The sequence below is a fragment of the Ursus americanus genome, chromosome 21 (assembly GCF_024610735.1).
Source record: "Ursus americanus isolate L20-20 chromosome 21, mUrsAme1.1.p, whole genome shotgun sequence".
In the NCBI taxonomy this organism is placed as follows: Eukaryota; Metazoa; Chordata; class Mammalia; order Carnivora; family Ursidae; genus Ursus; species Ursus americanus.
The window spans coordinates 11,167,312-11,186,175 of NC_142147.1; the positions used below are offsets into that span (position 1 = coordinate 11,167,312).

At 38.9% G+C, this 18,864-nt stretch overlaps 1 protein-coding gene and 1 pseudogene across 3 annotated transcripts in view; both read left to right on the forward strand.

Moving 5' to 3' along the window:
• RBL2 (RB transcriptional corepressor like 2) overlaps positions 1–18,864 on the forward strand; it is a 50,444-nt gene that overhangs the window by 17,267 nt on the left and 14,313 nt on the right. For all 3 annotated transcript variants that reach the window (XM_045806794.2, XM_045806795.2, XM_045806796.2), the window contains exons 6-17: positions 506–666; positions 758–822; positions 1,437–1,623; positions 5,639–5,805; positions 9,330–9,436; positions 10,320–10,423; positions 12,254–12,391; positions 13,524–13,688; positions 14,205–14,316; positions 16,301–16,570; positions 16,744–17,024; positions 17,115–17,291. In XM_045806794.2, coding sequence (XP_045662750.2) covers positions 506–666; positions 758–822; positions 1,437–1,623; positions 5,639–5,805; positions 9,330–9,436; positions 10,320–10,423; positions 12,254–12,391; positions 13,524–13,688; positions 14,205–14,316; positions 16,301–16,570; positions 16,744–17,024; positions 17,115–17,291 — 1,934 coding nt within the window. The remainder of the gene's footprint in view (positions 1–505; positions 667–757; positions 823–1,436; positions 1,624–5,638; positions 5,806–9,329; positions 9,437–10,319; positions 10,424–12,253; positions 12,392–13,523; positions 13,689–14,204; positions 14,317–16,300; positions 16,571–16,743; positions 17,025–17,114; positions 17,292–18,864) is intronic.
• On the forward strand, positions 6,112–8,866 carry LOC123798474 (putative protein FAM10A4; annotated as a pseudogene).

The following is an 18,864-nucleotide window of genomic DNA, read 5'->3' on the forward strand; positions in this document are numbered from 1 at the left end:
CCATCTGGATGTCTTCTTTGGAAAAATGTCTCTTGAGGTCTTCTGCCCATTTTTTAAATAGATTGTTTGGTTTTTTGGTGTTGAGTTGTATGAATTCTTTATATATTTTGGATATTAACCCCTTATTGGATAAATCATTTGCAGATTTCTTTTCCCATTCACTAGGTTGCCTTTTTGTTTTGTTGATGGTTTCCTTTGTTCTGCAGAAGCTTTTTATTTTGGTGTTGTCTCAATAGTTGATTTTTGTTTTTGTTTCCCTTGCCCGAGGAGACATGTCCATAACTATGTTGCCAAGGATGATGTTGAAGAGATTACTGCATATGTTTTCTTTTGTCTATTTGCTATTTTTGAGGTATATTTAGAGTCAAATTAGGCCCTTATATACTGTTTCCTAAATACTTACACGCTAACTCACATGCTGATTAGACTCTGTGTTTTCGTTTATTACAATTTGATTCATTGAATGCTACCTGATCTCTCTGTTCTGTGATCTTATTCATTATAGGCCTGTCTGAAGATTTTCATGCTAAGGATTTTAAACCTTCCTCCGACCCACCTTGTGTCATTGAGAAACTCTGTTCCTTACATGATGGCCTCGTTTTGGAAGCAAAGGGAATAAAAGAACATTTCTGGAAACCCTATATTAGGAAACTTTATGAAAAAAAGGTTTGTAAGTAGTAAAGAAGTAATGTGAAAATATTTCCAGGGAAAGATTTGTTTTAATATGATGACTTAAGGATCTTTTCTTTCATCATAGCTCCTTAAGGGAAAAGAAGAAAATCTTACGGGGTTTTTAGAACCTGGGAATTTTGGAGAGAGTTTGTGAGTACTTCTGTTATCAAACTCTTTTTAATATTTTAAATTTTATACTTAGAAAATCTCAGAGTTTACTGTTTTTATTGTTTGTACCCTGGAAATTTGGAATATGTTTTGTGGGAGAACATAGGAAAGCAGTAAAAAATTCCATCAACTGTTAGTCTAAGCACATGGTTTTAAATTTATTGAAAATTGTGTGGCTGTTCTTTAAAGCTTTAATAGTTAAGCTTTTGGACCATAATTTTTGAGATAAATTCTTTTGGAACTATATAGGTTAAAAACGATGATGGGAAAGTTGTGAGGTCTTCACAGATGCCTAGAGCAGCTAGGAAGGATAACTCAACATGTCACTAGAAACTACACCTGCCAGGGCACAGGGCACCCACCCTGAAACACTGTCCGCAAAGTACACCTGTACGGAGGAGCGGCATGGTCTAGCAAGCTTGCCTTTCGTACACCCCAATTTTTATTATTAGCAGTGATCTGCAGTTTAGCTTTCACAAAATTATTAGAACTTCTTAGTAAATAAAAAAAGTGAAATAAGTGTCCTAAAACATGAACTGAAATGGCATTTCTGTGAGTGTACATGTCTCTTGTTCTGTTTTTTTTCCCCCCTATAGTAAAGCCATCAATAAGGCCTATGAGGAGTATGTGTTATCTGTTGGGAATTTAGATGAAAGGATATTTCTTGGAGAGGATGCTGAAGAGGAAATTGGGACTCTCTCCAGGTGTCTGAATTCTGGTTCAGGAACAGAGACGGCTGAAAGGGTGCAGATGAAAAACATCTTGCAGCAGCACTTCGACAAGGTGAGCTGGCCAGGGCCAGGAGAGAGGAAATGCAGGAGCAGATGTGCTGGACGTTTTACATGGGTGCGTGTGTGTGTGTGTGTGTGTGTATGTATGTAGTACTTCCTCTAGTATGAAAAAGAAAACGCTGGTCATACTTAATTGAAAAAGTTGTCTCTGTGTTTACTGATTTAATTTTTGTTAACATCAACTTCCAAAGTTTTGGGGTAGATCTGAGAGAGCATTTAATATAAATTTAAATGAGTGTATCATGCTGATAGCTCTTGGTTTTGAAAAAATGGGCCAGTAACATGCAGTTGTTACTTCTTGAACATAGTAGACATAGAAAACGTCAGTTGACCTGAGGGGTGCCTTCATCTAGACACTAGAGAAACTGAGAATCTGTAGTCTTTAGGAAAATTCTGTTAAACTGAGTTTCAGGATCATGGTGTTATTTCTTGCATATACTTAGGGTGAGTGAGACTAAGTTTCCCTTCTGTTGTGAGATGTTCACAGAAAATATACAGCTTCTGAAAAGTGCTTCCAGCGGCAGTGTGGATAATTCCAAGGGGTAACTCACCTGTAAGATCAGACTTAAGACTGGTTTGCTTATTCATTCAACAAATATTTTAAAGGTATTCTACATGCCAGATAGTGTCCTGGATACTGGGGATACACCAGTGAACAAAACAGCCATGAATATCCTGTTTTATATTCCAATGTGGGGAGATAGATAACCAAGCAAGTAAATATGTAGGACATCAGATGATGATATATGAAGAAAAGTAAAGTAGAGTAGTAGTACAGAGTATTGGGGAGAAGGGAGAGTGAGGGGGCCTTGGGCTGCTAGAGATGGGGTGGTGGGGAAAGGAGGTGACATCAACAGATGTGAAGTGAGTGAGGAAGCAAGTCATGTGAAGAGCTGGGAAATGTGGTTTGGAAGCCCAGAGAACAAGTGCCAAGCCTTGCAGTGGGAACATGGTTGGCTTTTTGGAGGAACCGTGAGAATGCTATGTGGTAGGAATAGAATGAGTGAAAGAGTGATTAAAAAGTGAGGGTCGGGTGGGCACAAGGGACAGGAGGACCATATAGGGCTTTGGAAGCTGTAGTAAGGATTTTTGCCTTTCCCCTGATTGGGAGGAAAGCCATTAGGAAGGTGTTATGGGAAACAGTGACTGAATCAGTCTGATTGACATTTTTAAAGGTCTCATGAGGAGGAGGTGTTTCAGGGGGCAAGGTGGAAGAAGGGAATTAAGAGGCTGTTGCAGTTCTGGTGATAGCTCACGGTGGTTTGGACCAGAGCAGTGGTTGTACTGGGGCTCTGTTAGGGAGAGGACACCCACAGGATTGCCTGATGGCTTGGATCCAGAGAAGGAAGACAGTGATGACTCCAATTCATAAATGGTGTGAAAGCTGAAGTCCTTACGAAGGCCTCCACGGTCTTCAGTGATCCAGCCCTGCCGCCCCTCTGAATCCATCTCCTGCCAGTCTCTTTCTCACCCGCTGCACTCACGCCACATAAACCTCTGTTCTCATTCCTCACATATGCCAAGCATACCCCAACTCAAAGCCTGCGCTCTTGCTGCTTCCTCTGCCTAGAACATGTTTCTTCGAGATATTCATGTGGTTTACTTCCTCACTTCATTCAGGTCGCTGATAGACTGACCACTGTACAGAATAATAACCACCAGCTTCCTCCCCAGCCTTCAGCACTTCCTTTCCCTCTTACTCTGCAATTAGTGTTCCTCTTAGTATTTGTCACTGTCTTAAGGCAAGTGGGTGTGTAGAAAGAATTGTCTTACAGTAAGTAGATAGATACAAAGATAGAAAAAAAAATCACTTGTTAGGCATCTCCCTGCATTAGAATATCAGCTTCATAAGGACCGTGATCCACGCTGTCTTCAGTGCCTGGCGCATAGTAGGCATTCCTTGAATAGTTACTGTTGACATTTATTCAGGGGGAAGAGCAAGTCTAGGGGAAAAAACCCAGAGTACGGACATTAGGATGGTATGTTAGTTTGAGATGCCTTTTTTTTTTTTTTTTTAGGTGTCCTACAGTGAAGTCGAGTAGGCAGTTTAGATATACAAGATTGGAGTTCACAGCAGAGGTCAGGGCTGGGTGTGTAGGGTCTGGAGACATCAGGATATAGGTGGCTTTTAAAGCCATGGAATGAAGAGAGGTTACCTGGCAGTCTAAGCTGATGGAGAATAAGAGAGGTCTAAGGATAGCGGGGTCTCCAAGATTTAGAAGTCTTTACTTGGAAAAGGAATATCCTAACATTTAAAAATATCAATATTTATACCTGAATCAAAGAAAGACTCCTTGATCGGAGTGCACAGGAAGCCTTAAGCCCAGAACTAAACAGTGCTCCCAAGAAGCCACAGGCTGACGTTGGGGACCGTGGGCAGAAAGCTGTTTGTGGTTGTCCTACCTTGTTCCCTTCGCAGACGCACTGCTCCCTGTGGCCGGTGTGAGACGCTGCTGGCTGCTGTTGCTTTCCTGTACATGGGCAAGGAAAAAGCACTGGTTCTTAGGGAGGAAGCTGGGTAGAGCAGGGAGTAGCCTTCTGAATGTAGTTAACCTACCCAGATCATCTTACTGATCTAAAAAATTTATAAAATTAATTTCTTTGAAACCAAGTGGAAGGAAGTCTTGGCTCTATCCTGTTTAAGTCACAGAGGAAGCATATAGATTTCTGTCTGTATGGTGATTTTCTGTGCTTATCTATATTGCATTAAACTTGAATAGTTTGTTGTGCCGGGTGAAAATTTTGCTATGTGTTTTTACAACTATCTCTAGAATAAGTATACTTACTACATCGGGCGCCTGGGTGGCGCAGTCGTTAAGCGTCTGCCTTCGGCCCAGGGCGTGATCCCAGCGTTCTGGGATCGAGCCCCACATTAGGCTTCTCTGCTAGGAGCCTGCTTCTTCCTCTCCCACTCCCCCTGCTTGTATTCCCTCTGTCGCTGGCTGTCTCTCTCTCTCAAATAAATAAATAAAATCTTTAAATAAATAAATAAATAAATAAACTTACTACGTAGGGAAATATAGTTTATCCTGAATATTGACAAACACTCTTAAACTGTCTTAACCCTTCAGAGTTTATTAGAAAAAAGTAGAAAAGATGTTTCACTAGTATATGTATTCATGCTTAAATTCTCAGACATTAAGTCATATAATTTTCGTATTTATATTCAAGAAAGTTGACTTAAATGTATTTCCCTGAAGGTCTGTCTCCTTTAGGGGGGAAAGATGGATAGATTCCTGTAACTAAAGGTAAAGGAGGGGCAGGAAGGCTGAAGCAAGCTGTTTGTTCTGTGTCAGGGTGTGTTTTCGTCCAGGAGGGTTGTTTCGTCCCACCTCTCTGAAGCAGATTTGATGATTTAGGTGGGCTTTTGTTAAATCATGGAATTCATCTGGGCCAGGTTTAATTCACTGCTTTCTTTTGTTAATCTGTGAGTAGTCAGAAAAAAGTAATAGATGGGAGCTGTGGAATTCTGTGTTTCAGAGATGTTCTTAATATAAGATTATTGCTAATTTGTGTCTTTCGGCTTAGGTTTGAAGTAGGGATACTAGGGAACTATGCCTTATCATAAAGGTTTAACTTTTTTTTTTTTTTTAAGATTTTATTTATTTATTAGTGAGAGAGAGAGAGCATGAGTGGGGGAGAGGGAGAAGCAGACTCCCTGCTGAGCAGGGAGCCCCGTGTGGGGATCGATCCCAGGAGCCTGAGATCATGACCTGAGCTGAAGGCATTTAACCGACTGAGCCACCCAGGCTCTCCTTAAGGGTTAAACTGTTAAGAGACAAACTTCCTAGTTGGCTAAAATACAAATTGTCCTTTCACACATCTTCACATGGAGGATGGTGGCTCCCAGTGGCGTTGTTACGTTTCAGTTCCAAGAATGGTGATATTTGAATCACTGAAATTTATCGATAAAGTCTGATTGGTTTAAATTCTCATTTATGTAGTAATTGAAAGTCATTCTGACCTAAAATAATGTTATCTCCCTCTTTACCCCCCCCCCCATTTAGTCTAAAGCACTTAGAATCTCCACACCACTTACCGGGGTGAAGTACATGAAGGATAATAGCCCTTGTGTGACCCCCGTGTCTACGGCAACACACAGCTTGAGCCGTCTTCACACCATGCTAACAGGCCTTAGGAATGCACCGAGTGAGAAACTGGAACAGATTCTAAGGTTAGTTTGAGCCCTTTTTGCCTTCTAAGATTTGATTGTTGACCATTTTCTGTTATAATTTTTTAACTTTTAGTGCCTTAATTCACTCATTATTAATCGTATACCAGTTGCATGCGCAGACCCTGTTGTTAGTCTGTGGAGGACATAGTAACGTGGGATGTATGAATAGAAGGTGATCATTTTTCCTCAGTATCTTGTGTGTTCCAGCTGTTATCACAGAAGACCATAGAAATGGGTGACTTGTAAACAACAATAATTAATTTCTAACAGTTCTTTGGGCTGCAAGTCCAAGATCAAGGTGCCAAGATGCAGTGTCTGGTGAGAACTGCTTCCTGGTCTTTTTGCTGTCCTCATGTGGTGTGAGGAGGCGAGGGAGCTCTCCAGGGCCTCTTTTATAAGGGCACTAATCCCATTCATGAGGGCTCCACCGTCATGACCTAATCGCCTCCCAAAGGCCCCACTGCCAAATACCATCACATTGGGGATTAGGTTTCAACATAAGAATTTGGAGGGAGAGCACAAATATTCAGCCCACTGCACTCAGATTTCTTGTATGTAGTATAGGAGACGGTAACTAACAACACTACACTGTAGACGAAAGCACCAAATTGTTACCAACTGTTTTACCTTAAGATTTCAGGGAAAGAAGGATCAATAAAGATGGGAGTTGTCAAAGGACTCCATGAAGAGGATTGGACCCGAGCATATTTCTGAGGGGTGGGTCAGATTTGAAAAGATAAACACTTTCATTCATAACTAATGTCAAACTGCAGTAACTTCTGTAGGCTCTATAGAATACCCTTACCCTGAAAGCGAAGTTAACTGCCTTCAGTCCTTTCATCTGCCTAAGACTGGTGGGAATAACATTGAGCTTTAGTGAAAAGCATAATAGACTGAATCTTATGACCTGTGCATAGTTTTTGCAATTTATTTGAAAAAATTACCTCCAAGGCCCCTCCTAGTTCTAAAAAGTATAGGATTTGTTGGCGTAGACCCTATAGGAGCCCATTTTGTTTCTGGTGGTATAGTGTAAGAAGGCCCAGTATACACACTTCGTAATTTTTTATTCACAGCTGGACTCATTAAATACCATGAAGTCTGCTTTATTTATAAACTTGATTGTGATTAATACCCCGTAGGCTATGGCTGTATGGCCTCTTCCTAAGTCATGTTTCTCACACCTTGTTTACGTAGAATACAGAAGCATTTTATAAATACATTTTAGAAGACTGACTGATAATCTACAGATGTCTTTAGAATCTCTAGGCGTAGCAGCTTCTTTAATCTTAAACACCATTAGTGGGGTTAAATATTACCAGTAAATATTAGGTAAAACCAGAGTCCTGTTTTCTGTTAAAAGGTACCTGTGTGTGTTCATAAATAAAATTCTGCTTGAATCTGATATTTAGTAGCTAACTCTAGCGGGATTATAACTGATTTTTCTTTGTAATTTTCTAAACTTGCTAAGCTTTTACAGTGAGTATGTGTATTTGTGATCAGGATAAAAACATAGTTGCTTCAGCACGGTCATGCTGAGCTAGCATTGGCACCTGGAATTGGACAGGGCTACAACCTCTGCTGTGCCCACCACTTCCCACGACCTCTGGGCCAGGGACCCCCACAAAGTGTGCGAGCTTCAGGCCTTTGTGAAAATGTGTAAGCAGGATCCGAGCATTCTGCACACCGAGGAGATGTGCTTCCTAAAGGAGTGGGTGGAGAGCATGGAGGGTAAAATACTACCGGCTACTCCTAAAACTAAATCACAAGAAAATATCAAGAAAGAAAAAACAGATAGAAGGCAGAGGAAAACATAAAGGCAGACAAACCATCAAGTGAGGAAAGTGGTCTAGAAATTGACAGTGAAGGTGTGATTGAACCAAATACTGATGGCCCTCAAGAAACAGGAGATGACAATGTAGAGATGACTAGGGAAATGATGGATCAGGCAAATGATAAAAAGTGGCTGCCATTGATGCCCTAAATGATGGTGAACTACAGAAAGCCATTGACTTGCTGACAGATGCCATCAAGCTGAATCCTCGCTTGGCCATTCTGTATGCCAGGAGAGCCGGTGTCTTCATCAAATTACAGAAGCCAAATGCTGCCATCCAAGACTGTGACAGAGCTGTTGAAATAAATCCTGATTCAGCTCAGCTTTGCGAGCGGCAAGGGAAAGCACACAGACTTCTGGGCCACTGGGAAGAAGCAGCACATGATTTTGTCCTTGCTCGTAAACTGGATTATGATGAAGATGCTAGCGCGTGCTGAAAGAAGTTCAACCAAGGGCCCAGAAGACTGCCAAACATCAGAGAAAGTATGAGTGAAAAAGTGAAGAAGATCAAAGAAAGAGTGGAAAGGGTTAAAAAGGTTCAGGAAGAACATGAGGGAGCCCAGAAGGAGGAGGAAGCCAGATGACGGTCAGGAGCCCAGACTGGCTCTTTTCTGGGCTGCTTTCCTGTAGGGATGCCTGGAATGGCAGGGAAGCCTGGCCTCAATGAAATTCTTAGTGACCCAAAGGTTCTTGCCACCACGCAGGATCCAGAAGTTACGGTGGCCTTCTGGGATGTGGCCCGGAACCCAGCAAATGTGTCAAATATCAGAGCAACCCAAAGCTTATGAATCTCATCAGTAAATTGTCGAATTTGGAGGTCAAGCATAGTGCCCTTCAGATGAATAAAACCCTTGCTGAAGGAAAAAACAACTTAGATCACCAAATAGATATTGCAGTAATACAGTGTACCTCTGACCTTCTCATGGAGAAAAAGCTGGGGTGCTGTGAAGAGAATCCCCACCCCTCTGCCCCATGTGCAACCCAACCATTCTGTAGTGATTTCCCATTGGGTATTCATTCATTCACATAATGTTTTCCTACCAGGAACTCCTACTAGGAATTTTAAACCTTAAAAATATTTAAAAACAAGCCAAAAGGGTGTGTTAATCCCTAAAATAAACAAACAAACAAACCTAAGACGATGTTACAGAGGCCCACGTGATAATTTGTATAATGCTTCTGCATTGAAAGAATATTGCCTTTCTAATTAAAAAAAAAAAAAAAAAGAAACCAATGAAAGAAACCTCATTTTGGAGGAAGAGATGTAGAGTGCCAGTAATGGCTTGTATGAGTCTGTAGTGTAGTCATATACCTCCTCGTTCTGTTTTCTTCCAGGAGTTCCTAATGGGGCTTGTACTGCCCTCTGAGGAAACAGTTGAAGGCAGTTGTGTTTGTTACCGGTGATTGCAGGTGTTAGGGTAGGTGGGGGCCGGTCAAGGCTGCTGAACGTGACCGCGGTAAAGGTGTAGCTCCACCCGAGAAACACGGTCTTCACTTACGGGGGTTATACCAGCACCTTTGATGAGGAGGTATGGGATTTCCTAGAGTAATTTGGGAAATGGGTAGTTTTTGTTCAAGGTAGCTTATATTTACAGGTTAGTAAAATTACAGAGTTTAAATAGTTTGTTACTTTGTGACTGGGAGACCTTTCAGTTGGATAATTTCTTACTCTTTTTTTTTTTTTTCCCCTTAGGACGTGTTCCCGAGATCCAACACAGGCCATTGCCAACAGATTGAAGGAAATGTATGAAATATATTCTCAGCATTGCCAGTCAGATGAGGATGTCAGTAATTCTAAAGGTAGGGCTTCCCACTGTCCATCTTGTTCTCATCTTTGAGATTTAACTACATGGAGTCCTTTCTTGGTAAGTGAATCACAAATATGAAGATAGATTTAGGACTTTAGGTTGAGGGCTAGAATATGGATGTCCAGTTTTCCTGTCAACCAAGTGGTTTCTGGGCCCTTCTCCTTAGAAAATGTAGACTGATGTTTGGTGCTTTGCAAAATCTTTAGTTTCATTTGTAGACGGGACATTATTAAATTTAGAAGTATAGTGATTCTTCAAAATATTGAGAATAAGTTCAGAAGACACAGCTGTTTCATGCCCATACCTGTTCTAGAAGTTGTCTGATGTTATGAATTAGCACCAAGTGTGAGTGGAATAGTAAACCAATTATATATACCTCTTAGCATAGAGCTGCTCAGTTCAAACTTACCAAAAAAAAAAAAGTGTGACTCTTAATGGAATGCTGTTACAGTTTTTAAGTGCAAATTTCATTTCACAGGGGCGCCTGGGTGGCTCAGTGGGTTAGGCGTGTGCCTTCGGCCCAGGTCATGATCCCAGGGTCCTGGGATCGAGTCCCACATCAGGCTCCTTGCTCAATGGGGAGTCTTCTTCTTCTTTTTCCTGCTGCTGCCCCTGCTTGTGCTCTCTCCCTCTCTGTCAAATAAATAAAATCTTAAAAAAAAAATTTCATTTCATAGTTTTAGAAAAATATTACTATTACTATGGTTACTGTGAAGAAAGTTAAGAAATCTTAGGAATGATTGGAACAGCAGCTGTAGGAAGTGCATATATATGAAGTAATTGGTTGGCTTTTATTTTGTAGGCAGGGAATGGGGTAGACTCTCACTTTCTACAATATGTTCTTTGCATGTGACTTTTGTCTTTTATTTATGCAGAAATTGCCAGCAAACATTTTCGTTTTGCAGAGATGCTTTATTATAAAGTATTAGAATCTGTTATTGAACAGGAACAGAAAAGACTGGGAGACATGGATTTATCTGTGAGTAAATCACCAATGTATTGGTCAGCACAATAAAATGTAGTTTCCTTTCAGCGCTACCCATACAAAACCCAGCCTAAACTATACAAAAGATAAAACCGTAGCTTTGAGGGAGTAAGATTGGCAGCTGAGGAAACCCGTGTCTTGAGTGTCTTCGCCTCTGGTCCCCCACTTGGTGTTTCTCAGTGAGGCAGGCCGTGTACTAGAACTCACGGCTTCTGTGGGCAAAGACTCAACGTAAGTTGAGTTTTTAGAATGCATGAACTTAGTAACTGGCACATTCCCCGAATAAGCCTTGTTAGGCAAAAATAAGTTGAGTATTGTCTAGATAGGACTTTAACATAAATATTCAGCCATTGCTCTTTGACCAAGAAAATTGTTTTTTCTAGATTTCCTTAGTCAAGAAATATAAATTGATTTTAAAATAAGTAGTATTTACTTTTAATGACATCAATGAAAGTGATTTTTAAAAACTATTTTTTAAAATATTTTAGAGAAAATTATAAAACTGACCGATAATTGTTCTAATTTCTTGTAACTATTTACATTTCTTTTTTATACATGAAATTATGGCTATAGGAATTTAAAAGGCTGTTAAGACAAATTTTTAAATTTTTAAACATATACGGAATGGTGTATAAAACACAGCTGCAGTTTAGGGGCTAATAATAAGTGGATACCTGTATACCCACCTAAGAACCTTACTAAACAATTTTTTATTGTAGTAAGATATACATAACAGAAAATTTACCATTTTAAGCATTTTTAAGTGTACAATGCAGTGGCATTAAGTAAATTCAGTGTTGTGCAACCCTCATCACCAGCCATCTTCAGAACTTTTTCATCATCCCCAACTGAAAGTCTATAGCCATTAAGCAGTGACTCCCCATTCTCACCTCTCTTGAGCTCCTGGTAATCTCTACTCTAATTTCTGTCTCCACCAATTAACCTGTTCTAGGTATAATCATACAATATTTGTTCTTTTGTGTCTCTCATATTTCACTTGGCATGATGTATTCAAGGTTCATCCATTTTTAGCATGTGTTAGAATCTCCTTCCTTTTCAAGGCTGAATAGTATTCAGAATATTATTCATAATCAACAATATATAATTGTTTGCCATTTTTTTGTCAAGTTGTAGGAGTTCTTTATGTATTCTGGATATTAATCCCTTATATATGATTTGCAAATATTTTCTTCCATTCTTTGGGTTGTCTCTTTACTTCACTGATAGTGTCCTTTGATAGACAAAAGCTTTTAATTTTGACAAAGCCGATTTATTTTTTTCTCCTGTTGCCTATGTTTTTGGTGTCTAAGTAGCTTTTTAATTCAAAAATAGTAAATGTTTATGTACAGATATGGAAAATTAATAACCAAAAAAAGCGTAGGGGAAATGTGATTATGTCTCCTGAGAGAAGTATGTACACTTGTGACCCATGACCATCTAGCCAGTCCCCTGCCTTCCAGCCATCTTTTTCTGACAGTGTCCTCTTAACTGTAAATACTGTTTTGTAACCTCTTTCCAAACATTATTATTGCCCTAAGTAGTAGGGCGTATGTATATTTTTGTTAGGGATATAATTTTTTATCAGCTATATTTCACAATATGTAAGATTTTTGCAAGTTATTATACATTCTTTTAGTATTTTTTTTTTTTTGGTAAAACATGGGCTTATTTATTAAGAAAAGTTCTGTAAGAAAGTAAGCACATACTTCTCACTAACTCACAAAGTAAGACTTCCTTTGATATTTTTATTTAACTTTACAGGGTAGCAAATGTCTTTCTTAGAGTAGGCTAATGTTTCTAAATATTAATAACTTTGTTTTATAGGGCATTCTGGAACAAGATGCATTCCATAGATCGCTTTTGGCCTGCTGCCTTGAGGTCGTCACTTTTTCTTATAAGCCTCCTGGGAATTTTCCATTTATTACTGAAATATTTGATGTGCCACTTTATCATTTTTATAAGGTATTTTTAAAAATCTGATACTGCTGAGGAAATTGTAGATGTGACCAACTTCCTGTGTTAGCCAGCTAATTCATTTTGCTACCTAAGTACATCTCTTCTCTTTTTAATTATAAATTTAATAATTTTTACTCTCTCTGGGGAGAGGAAATAGAGTCTTAAGAACTATTTAAATTCTTCTAAGATCGTATAAAGACCTATTTGGGGTAAAAGCTTCATTTGATTCTTCCTTTTATCTGCTATAGGCTTTTAGAATACTTTCATTTTATTGGCTAAGAAGCCTTTAAAAAAAAGTAGCAAACAAATCAGTAGCTAATCTTATATAGCAACCTTTTTAAATTTTTTATTTTAATCAATTAATTAAGTGGGCTCTACACCCGATGCGGAGCCCAATGCCTGCCCTGAGATCAAGACCTGAGCTTAAATCAAGAGACAGATGCTTACCTGACTGAGCCACTCAGGTGCCCCAACCTTTTTTTATTTTATGGAAATAACACTGAAAAGTGTCTTTTGGAAGAAAAAAATTCTCTGTTACATGTTATGTAGAAATGCAGAGTGATGGCATTTATTTGGTAATTGTTTCTGTCTTGATAACGATTTAGTGTATAGGTTTATCTTAATTCTAATACAGTAGTCAAAATCAATTTTTTTAGTGGCATGGATTGAATGTTTAGAATTTTTGTTTTATTTATTTACTTATTTATGTATTTATTATTATTTTAAGTAATCTCTACACCCAATGTGGGGCTTGAACTCACAATCCCAAGACTGAGTCAGATGCTCTACTAACTGAGCCAGCCAGGTGCCCCTAGAGTTTTTAAATGTGAAATTTTAAGAGTAATATTTTTCAGCCTTAATAGAAAAGGCATCTTTTTTCTTTGAAAAATGTTTAAAATATGCCATTATACAAAATATTTTCTATAATTCCTACATGAATTTTGAATAATTGTTTATAAAGACAGTGAAAGGAAGACCAGCTGTTTCAAAATGGTACTATTATTTAGATTTGTAACTTTTGATGAATTATCTCTTGTATCTATAAATATGTAAAAAAACAAAATTTACCCATTTTCACACTTAAACAAGTTTGTGGTGACAAAAATAATTATTAAACCAGGGCATTTTTAAATTTCAGGTGATAGAAGTATTCATTAGAGCGGAAGATGGTCTTTGTAGAGAGGTGGTAAAACACCTTAACCAGATTGAAGAACAGATCTTGGATCATTTGGCATGGAAACCAGAGTCTCCCCTCTGGGACAGGATTCGAGACAATGAAAACAGAGTTCCTACTTGTGAAGAGGTTTGTGAAGATACCTTATCTTTCTGTAACAAAAGTACATCAGTATTTAGTCTGTTTATATTCTTGTTTCACGGAGAGCAGTTAAACTTAGTGTCTTCATTATGGGAAATGGGAGGGTGGCAATTGGGTTTAATATGGTACAGTCACCCCTGTATCTAAGGAAAAACCCCTAAGTCTATGAGTCAGAAATAATGTGTGATTGCTTCAAGGTTTCAGTGCCAGAGTAAGAATTCAGTGTTCTCGCTTAATTTTCTAGTGAAGTTTCTGTACATTAGAATGGTTGGTATTCTCTAAATCAGTAATGAAGACTGATTCATATTAGTGTTTAGCTGTTAGCTTTGAATTTTTTAAGCCTTTTTTTTTTTTCAACTTCAGTATGAAAATGGAAAAGACAGCCGATTTTATTTAGGGTGAATAACTGGTGAGCCAAATTATCTTTTGCCTGAGATTGTGACTGTATTTCTACTGAAAATGTCTTTTTGAATAATGACACTATGTGTATATCATTCTTTATAGGTTATGCCACCTCAGAATCTGGAAAGAGCAGATGATATTTGTATTGCTGGCTCTCCTTTGACTCCCAGAAGGGTGAGTGAAGTTCGTGCTGATACTGGAGGACTTGGAAGAAGTAAGTTTAAAATACTAGGGGAAATATTTGGGAACCTAGTATCTGGGAATTGAAATTCTATCTAAAACTACAAGTGAAGTTAATAGAGTTTATATAGAAGAACTATTTCATGCATTATAATACCACAAAGATCACTTAAAAGTAATGCTTTTGAAGAATATTTAAGAACAAAGGAGGATGCATGTAATAACACATAACTATAAAAAGGAAATGCTATATATTAATGTGATTCTTATATTTGAAGTCTGTTTACATACAAGCATATAGAAGGGCTGAAATGGGAAAACCAAACTATTAAGAATAATTATGATTGGATGATAGAATTCCAGATGCTTTCTGTGAATTTTTTAAGATTTTAAGATTCTGTAAATTCAGAGAGTTCTAGATCCTTGGATGCAATTAGAAGGATATTGTTGTTTCTAGATCAACCTTTTAATGTAATTGATGAGCACTGGCTATAGACAAAAGATCTGTTTTAAAATCAGGAATCACTTTATGTCAGTGCATACTCAATAAACATGGATGATCTATATGATAATTTATTTATTTTTGGGAAGAGGAATCATAATGGCTTAACTATTTTTCTGCTTTTATCCACTTCAGACCCACAGATCTGACAGCTGGTCTTCCTCAGTCCTGTTGCTGTAATTTTTCCTCCCTAGTCTGTGGATTAGGACTTGACTTTAAACTTCATTTTCTTTGTACTTACCCCTTTTCCAATTTCGAGGTCTCTTAATGCTCTACAAGATAGTTACCATAATGCATTCTTTCCGACTGCAGCTTTGTTCCAAATACAAATCTAGTGAGTTTATTGGCTTTTTACCATTGAGAAATTGACATATTAAGCTATAGTCTGTCAGGATTACTCCTGTCAGTCCCCTTATGACCTCCCTACATACATTTTTAAATTTAAAAAAACCTGATGTGCTGTTGGACATAGGAGGAAAGGAATGCTGCTTGAAAATTCAGCACTTGAGCACCTGGGTGGTTCAGTGGGTTAAGCATCTGCCTTTGGCTCAGGTCATGATCCCAGGGTCCTGCTTCTCTTCCCTCTGCCTGCCGCTCCCCCTGCTTCTGTGGTCAATCTCTCTTTCTCTCTGTCAAACAAATAAATAAAATCTTAAAAAAAAAAAATTCAGCCACTGATGTGAATATTTCACAACAGACTGTGCCATGAGGATTATGGAGTTTGTTTCTATTTAGGATGATGATGAAGTTTTGGAAATAGTGGTGATGGTTGCACAGTATTGTGAATGGAATTAATGCCACTGAATTGTACACAGAAAAATTTTTAAAATGGCAAATTATATGTTATGTATTTATATTAAAGAAACTACTAATTAATATACCAAAAACCATTGAATTGTACAATTTAAGTGATTAAAATGTATGTGATTTGTCTCTCAATAAAGTTGTTTAAAAAATATAATAAAAGCTTAATTGAGTCCAAAACACATATATTCATTCTTGCTGAAGAACATTATTTTTAGTAATTTTCTGTATGTGGAAAAAGACAAAGATGAAAACTGATAAACTGGGGGGAAATGCATCCAGATGATGTCATAGTAATATCAAGTCCCCTTGTTGAGTAGTGGCTTTACGGTGAAATCACATCATACATGAGTGTTAGGCAGAAATTGAATATGGTCAAAAGTATCATAGGAAAGTAGAATAATTCTTTAAATTGCCCCTAAGTCATCAAGGTTCTGTAGCAGTAGAGGGCAGAGTTTGGTTTGATTTAGCAGAAGCTGGAATGAAGTGTAGGGAGCATTGTGAAACAAATAGAGAAAAATTCCCGTGTTCAAATTTTGCTCTTAATAGTGTCTGGTTGAATTTTCATTAGCTGAATGTAGCTATGGTATAACCCCTGTAATTATGAAGTATTTCAGACACTGATTAGTTTTGAACTTCAGAGCTTGGACGGAAGTTAGATCTGAGTTTCCTTGAGTTGAACTGTTTTTTGTGGGTTTTTTTTTGACCCTAGGCATAACATCTCCGGCCACATTATATGATAGATACAGCTCCCCCACAGCCAGCTCTACCAGAAGACGGCTATTTGTTGAGAATGATAGCCCCTCTGATGGAGGGACACCCGGGCGCCTTCCCCCACAACCCCTAGTCAATGCTGTCCCTGTGCAGAATGTATCTGGGGATGCTGTTTCTGTCACGCCAGTTCCTGGACAGACTTTGGTCACCATGGCAACAGCCACTGTCACAGCCAACAATGGACAAACAGTGACCATTCCTGTGCAAGGTAAGGAAGACAGAGTGGGATATTGAGTTCTTTCTTGGTGGCATTTATTGAAAAGTCACCTGAGATTTGGCTGCAATGACAATATAAGAGTGGAGGGGGAAGGAGGGGAGATATTGGAAACCCATGCTTGGAGAACCTTTCATCAGCCTTATTTTCTCCCTAACAAACTGTAGGTATTGCGAATGAAAATGGAGGGATAACATTCTTCCCAGTCCAGGTCAATGTTGGAGGGCAGGCACAAGCTGTGACTGGCTCCATCCAGCCCCTGAGTGCTCAGGCCCTGGCTGGAAGTTTGAGCTCTCAACAGGTGACAGGAACAACCTTGCAAGTCCCTGGTCAGGTGGCCATTCAACAGATTTCCCCAGGTGGACACCAGCAGAAACAAGGCCCACCTTTAACCAGCAGCAGTATTAGACCTAGGAAGACCAGCTCTTTATCACTTTTCTTTAGAAAGGTAATTTTTCATGTGCCCTTATGAGAGCAGAAGCTTGGGAATGTAAGTGTTAGGTAAACAAAGTTTGAAATGTTTTTGTTTATCTACCAGGTTTACCACTTGGCAGGTGTCCGCCTTCGGGATCTTTGTGCTAAACTGGATATTTCAGATGAACTGAGGAAAAAAATCTGGACCTGTTTTGAATTCTCCATAATTCAGTGTCCTGAACTTATGATGGACAGACATCTGGACCAGTTGTTGATGTGTGCCATTTATGTGATGGCAAAGGTGAGTACCATGTGGAATACAAAAGGAAAAAGTAAAGATGCTACTTCCTACTCTCAGAACACTTTTAACAGTTTTATTGAGATATAATTCACTCCATTCATTCATTCATTTTTAAGTAGGCCCCACACCCAGCGTCGAGCCCAATTCAGGGCTTGAACTCACAACCCTGAGATCAAGACCTGAGCTGAGATCAAGAGTTGGGACACTTAACCAAGTGAGCCACGCAGGCACCCCTTAATTCACTCATTTAAAATGTACAACCCCGTGGATTTTAGTACATTTACAGATACCATCACAACAGTAAATTTTAGAACGTAATATTCCATCGTATGAATATATATTTTGTTTATCCATCAGTTGATGGTCATCTGGGTATTTTCACTTTTTGGCTATTATGAATAATGCTGTAGTGAACATTTGTGTACAGGTTTTTGTATGGACATGTTTTCATTTCTCTTTGGTATGTACCTAAGAGTGGATTGCTAGCTAGGTCATATGCTGTGTTAACCATTTGAGGAACTGCCAGACTATTATTCCAAAGTCTCTGCACCATTTTGTATTTCTACCAGCAGTATATGAAGGTCCTCATTTTTCCACCTTTTCATCGGCACTTTTAAAAGATTTTTTATTTATTTGTCAGAAAGAGAGAGAGAGAGAGAGTGCATAAGCAGGGGCAGCGGCAGGCTCCCCACTGAGCAAGGAGCCTGGTGCAGGGCTCGATCCCGGGACCTGATCATGGCCTGAGCCAAAGGCAGATGCTTAGCGGACTGAGCCACCCAGGTGGCCCCATCAGCACTTTTTAGTATCAGACATTGTTTTCTTTTTTTTTCTTTTTTTTTTAAAGATTTTATTTATTTATTTGACAGAGATAGGGACAGCCAGTGAGAGAGGGAACACAAGCAGGGGGAGTGGGAGAGGAAGAAGCAGACTTCCAGTGGAGGAGCCTGATGTGGGGCTCGATCCCAGAATGCTGGGATCATGCCCTGAGCTGAAGGCAGATGCTTAATGACTGAGCCACCCAGGTGCCCCCAGACATTGTTTTCTAAAGTAACTTATTGAGGTGAAATTCACGTAACATAAATCAGCCATTTTTCAATGAACAATTCAGTGGTATTTCATACATTCCTAATATTGTACACCCAATCTTGTTCCAAAACATTTTCATCCCTGCAGAGTAAAACTCCTTAAGTAGGTTCTCTGCATTCCTCCTCCCACTAGCTCCTGGCACCCACCATTCTACTTTGTCTCTATGAATTTGACTATTCCAGGTGACTCTAGGAGTCTAGGACTCTAGGAGACAAAGTCTACAGTATTTGTCTTTTTGTGACTGGTTTATTTCAGTTAGTATAATGTCAAGATTTGTGTGTTACAGCATGAGTTGTAATTTTCTTCCTTTTTAAGGCTGATAAGCTTCCATTGTATGGACATACCACATTTTGTTTATCCATTCATCCACTGATGGCCACGTGGGTAGCTTCCACTTTTTAGCTATTTTGACTACTACTATGAACATGAGTGTATTAATATCTCTTTGAGTTTTTAGTTGCTGGGTCATATGGTAAGTCTAATTTTT